Source organism: Gavialis gangeticus, unplaced genomic scaffold (assembly GCF_001723915.1).
Source record: "Gavialis gangeticus isolate Ggan-Ray unplaced genomic scaffold, GavGan_comp1, whole genome shotgun sequence".
NCBI classification, from domain to species: domain Eukaryota; kingdom Metazoa; phylum Chordata; order Crocodylia; family Gavialidae; genus Gavialis; species Gavialis gangeticus.
This window is the reverse complement of record NW_017729022.1, coordinates 29,174,293-29,177,530: the sequence shown is the minus strand read 5'-3', so window position 1 is coordinate 29,177,530 and position 3,238 is coordinate 29,174,293. Positions and strand designations below refer to the sequence as shown.

Below are 3,238 nucleotides of genomic sequence, written 5' to 3'. Positions count from 1 at the left end.
GCTAGGATCTGGAACCAACTTCCAAGCGAAGTGGTGCTGGCTCCTACCCTGGGGTCTTTAAGAGGAGGCTAGATGTACACCTTGCTGGGGTCGTTTGACCCCAGTACTCTTTCCTGCCATGGCAGGGGGTTGGACTTGATGATCTGCTCAGGTCCCTTCCGACCCTACCAACTATGAAACTATCTATCAACTCTGCAGTCTGTTCTAATCTTTGCTAAGCCAACTGGCTGGGTTTGTATATGTGGACAGCATCCTAAGGGATCAACCATTTTAATTTCATTGGTGAGACCTTGCCTGAGGGCCAGTAAGAACAGGTGTACCAATGCTATGCATTGCTTAGTAAGAAAGCAGGTGTAGACTGGTAATACTTTGTTTGAATCCAATTTATCCCAAACTGCATAGAATGGGAGAAATGGTTCAAAGAACATGTCTCTGAGTTGCCAGTGGTATGTTCTAATGTTCTTAGACCAGTTTGCCCCCACCCTGGGTGATCTTCATATGCTTGAATTCAGTGGTATCTGGAACCAAGTATATCCTGAGTTCAGATTCATTTCTGAATCATGGTTAAAATCCTTGTATAGTCGGTGTCTAGGTGGGTCTGCACTTATGCAGTAAATCACCCCATTAGCTAGGAATCATCCAATATGGCACCAATCTGGAAAGCATTTGAGCACATGCCTAACTAAACATGCTTAACTGAATTAAGACTTCAGGGGGTGGGAGGGTGTATTTTTTATAATATTTAGAATTTTTTTTTTTAAGAAATACTATTTGGGATAGCCCTTTCTAGCTTTCATACACATCAAGGATCTACACAAGAACAACAGTGCTATTTTTAACCTTACAGCATATCTTCTGCACTTGTCAGAACACGCATAGTTTTCATAGCCAAGTCCAGAGAAGCATTTTAATTATATATACAAAGTGCTCAGCATCCATTGGCTTCAGTGTGAAGAGGCACTCTTCACACCCTCCAGGAACAAATCCTGTGGGGGTCTCTAATCGTGTCAAGTAGATAATATTGTAAGAGATATCTGAAAGCCACTATACTGCATATGAAAACTAGATCACCTAGGACAATAACCAAATGTCTGAGAAAGTTGTGAGACTTACTAGTCAGGCAGGCTACCAGAGTATATGATTAAATAATGGCCACTTTCCTAATGGTAATAATGACTAATTGTCTGGAGCAAGGGCAGATACTCAAAAAATCAGAAAGAGCTAAAGTAGACCACCAATGAAAAAAGTTACACATGGATAATAAAGCAAATTCATCCCATTTAGCCAAACAAAGTCTCTTCTAAGATCATCCACTGATATCAATAACATTCTTTTTCAATCTGATTCAGCCAGACACTTAAATAACTGAAACTGAACCTGTGAGTTGTCCAGCTACCTTTAACAGAAGTATTAACAAGGTCAAAAGTAGGTGCACACTTAAAAAAACTCAGTGAATTGAGGCCAAACTAATTTAATGTTAATTATAAAAGTATTTATGGTAAACCTTGCATGTCAGTGTCACAGGGTAGTTGTATGTTATAAAGAGAAGAAAGTGCTAGTGCATTTAGAACTAAAAGGGAGTTATCAAATCTAGTACCAAAGCAAACTACTTGTATCTGGTTTTTTTTAAATAATATTGAAAAATAAATAAATTCTGAAATTATTAGAAAAAAAGAGGGGAAAAGTAGCCTGTACTGGTAAACTATTTGTAGCATTAAACCTATGAAAACAAAATCATTTTGTTTAGATAATATTCAAAGAATAATATGATCTGCTTGTCCTCTCTGGGGTGGTACTATTTCTTTCCATGTTTGCGTTCTTTATTACTTGTGCTGCTATTGCTGTGTAGGATTTTAGCCATTATCATTCCTGAAGTGAAACATTGAAAGAACAACAAAAAGAAAAAGCAGCAATTCTGCTTTAATGGAGTTGTCATTCACTTCTGTTGCTTGCTTTGGAAATGGCATAATAGAAGCAGGAACAATATTTGACCCCACATTTTGCATTTAAGTAGTAGAGCTCAGAAGCCCTAAACACAGAAACAAATTCAATGGGGCTGTAAGGATGCTAGCAGCAGCACACAGTGCACATTCCAAGAGTCAGGCAATATTGTTCCTGCACATTTCTATCGCATCTTTTAATAAAACATGTGCGCTTCAAGAATGGACACATCGTGTTGTCAGTCTGGAAACATAAGCATTTTAAAACGGAAAATAAATATTCACTTTTACCCACGAACACCAAAACAGTTGCACACACGAACTGCAGGAGAGACTGGGACCTTGCAGCCGAAGTGATATCAAAAGATCCTTCTTTGACAGGGTGTTATGCTCTGACACAGCTCCTCTCCGAGGAGAGGGTGCTCGGATACACACTCCAAATGAAAAAAGACTGCAATGTTTGTGCCTGCAAAAGGAGATGTGCTAATGCGACGTTTCTGATCGGGTCGTTCACTCCCTACGCACATAAATGTTCTGTTTATGAACATTTAAGGAGAGTCCTGGGTACTTACAGTTAAATTGCTGACCAAGTGCTCATCAGGCACTGCCGAGTCCAGGGAGAGCCCCCTTCTTGCCCAGTATTTACTGGAGAACATCATCATCGCGGGCTGCATGCCGGGCCGTGCACTGGCCTTCCTCGGCTGCAGGGGACCGGCGGCGACGCGGCCTGCCCGGGGCGCTGTCCACGGCGCGAGTGCTGAAGACAGAGCCCTGCCGGCTCGTCCCCTCTCGGGGCTCCTTTTATACGCGTGCCTGGAGACAGATGAAAGGCTGATTAGGGGACACTCGTTTCTGCCTCACCATGGCCATGGGCCGATTGAAGCCCTGCATGCGCAGGTCATCTCTGTCGGGAGTTGTTTCAGTGGAAACGAAAAGGGGGGGGGGGGGGGGGGGGGGGAGAAAGACAGACAAATCAGCCACCCCAGGAAGAGTCAGCCCCTGGATTGCAGCAGAGGAGAGAGCTCGCCCTGAGCCCGCTGCCCACGGAAGGAAGCAGCCTGAGACAAAGAGCTGGGTTTTCAGATTTAGTTGGGGAATACTTTCGGGGGAGGGCGGAGAGGAGGTCTCCCCCGAGGGACAAAAAAGGGCTAGTGCAAGCTCCAGCCTTAAGAGAGAAACGAGCCTAGACTTACTCCAGGGCCTTATATCTCAGATTAAATGCTCGGCTTTTTATGGTAAAGCCTCGACCTTTAGAGCTGGTGGGGTTACTAGGCTGTGTTGTTTCCCATGTGATATAG

General features: G+C 43.4%; 1 protein-coding gene across 1 annotated transcript in view; it reads right to left on the bottom strand.

Annotated features, from left to right (window-relative positions):
• The window catches only part of TPH2 (tryptophan hydroxylase 2), a 126,424-nt gene extending 123,810 nt beyond the window's left edge, over positions 1 to 2,614 (bottom strand). The window contains exon 1 of the mRNA XM_019516690.1: positions 2,513 to 2,614. Coding sequence (XP_019372235.1) covers positions 2,513 to 2,614 — 102 coding nt within the window. The remainder of the gene's footprint in view (positions 1 to 2,512) is intronic.
• Positions 2,615 to 3,238: the final 624 nt, after the last annotated feature.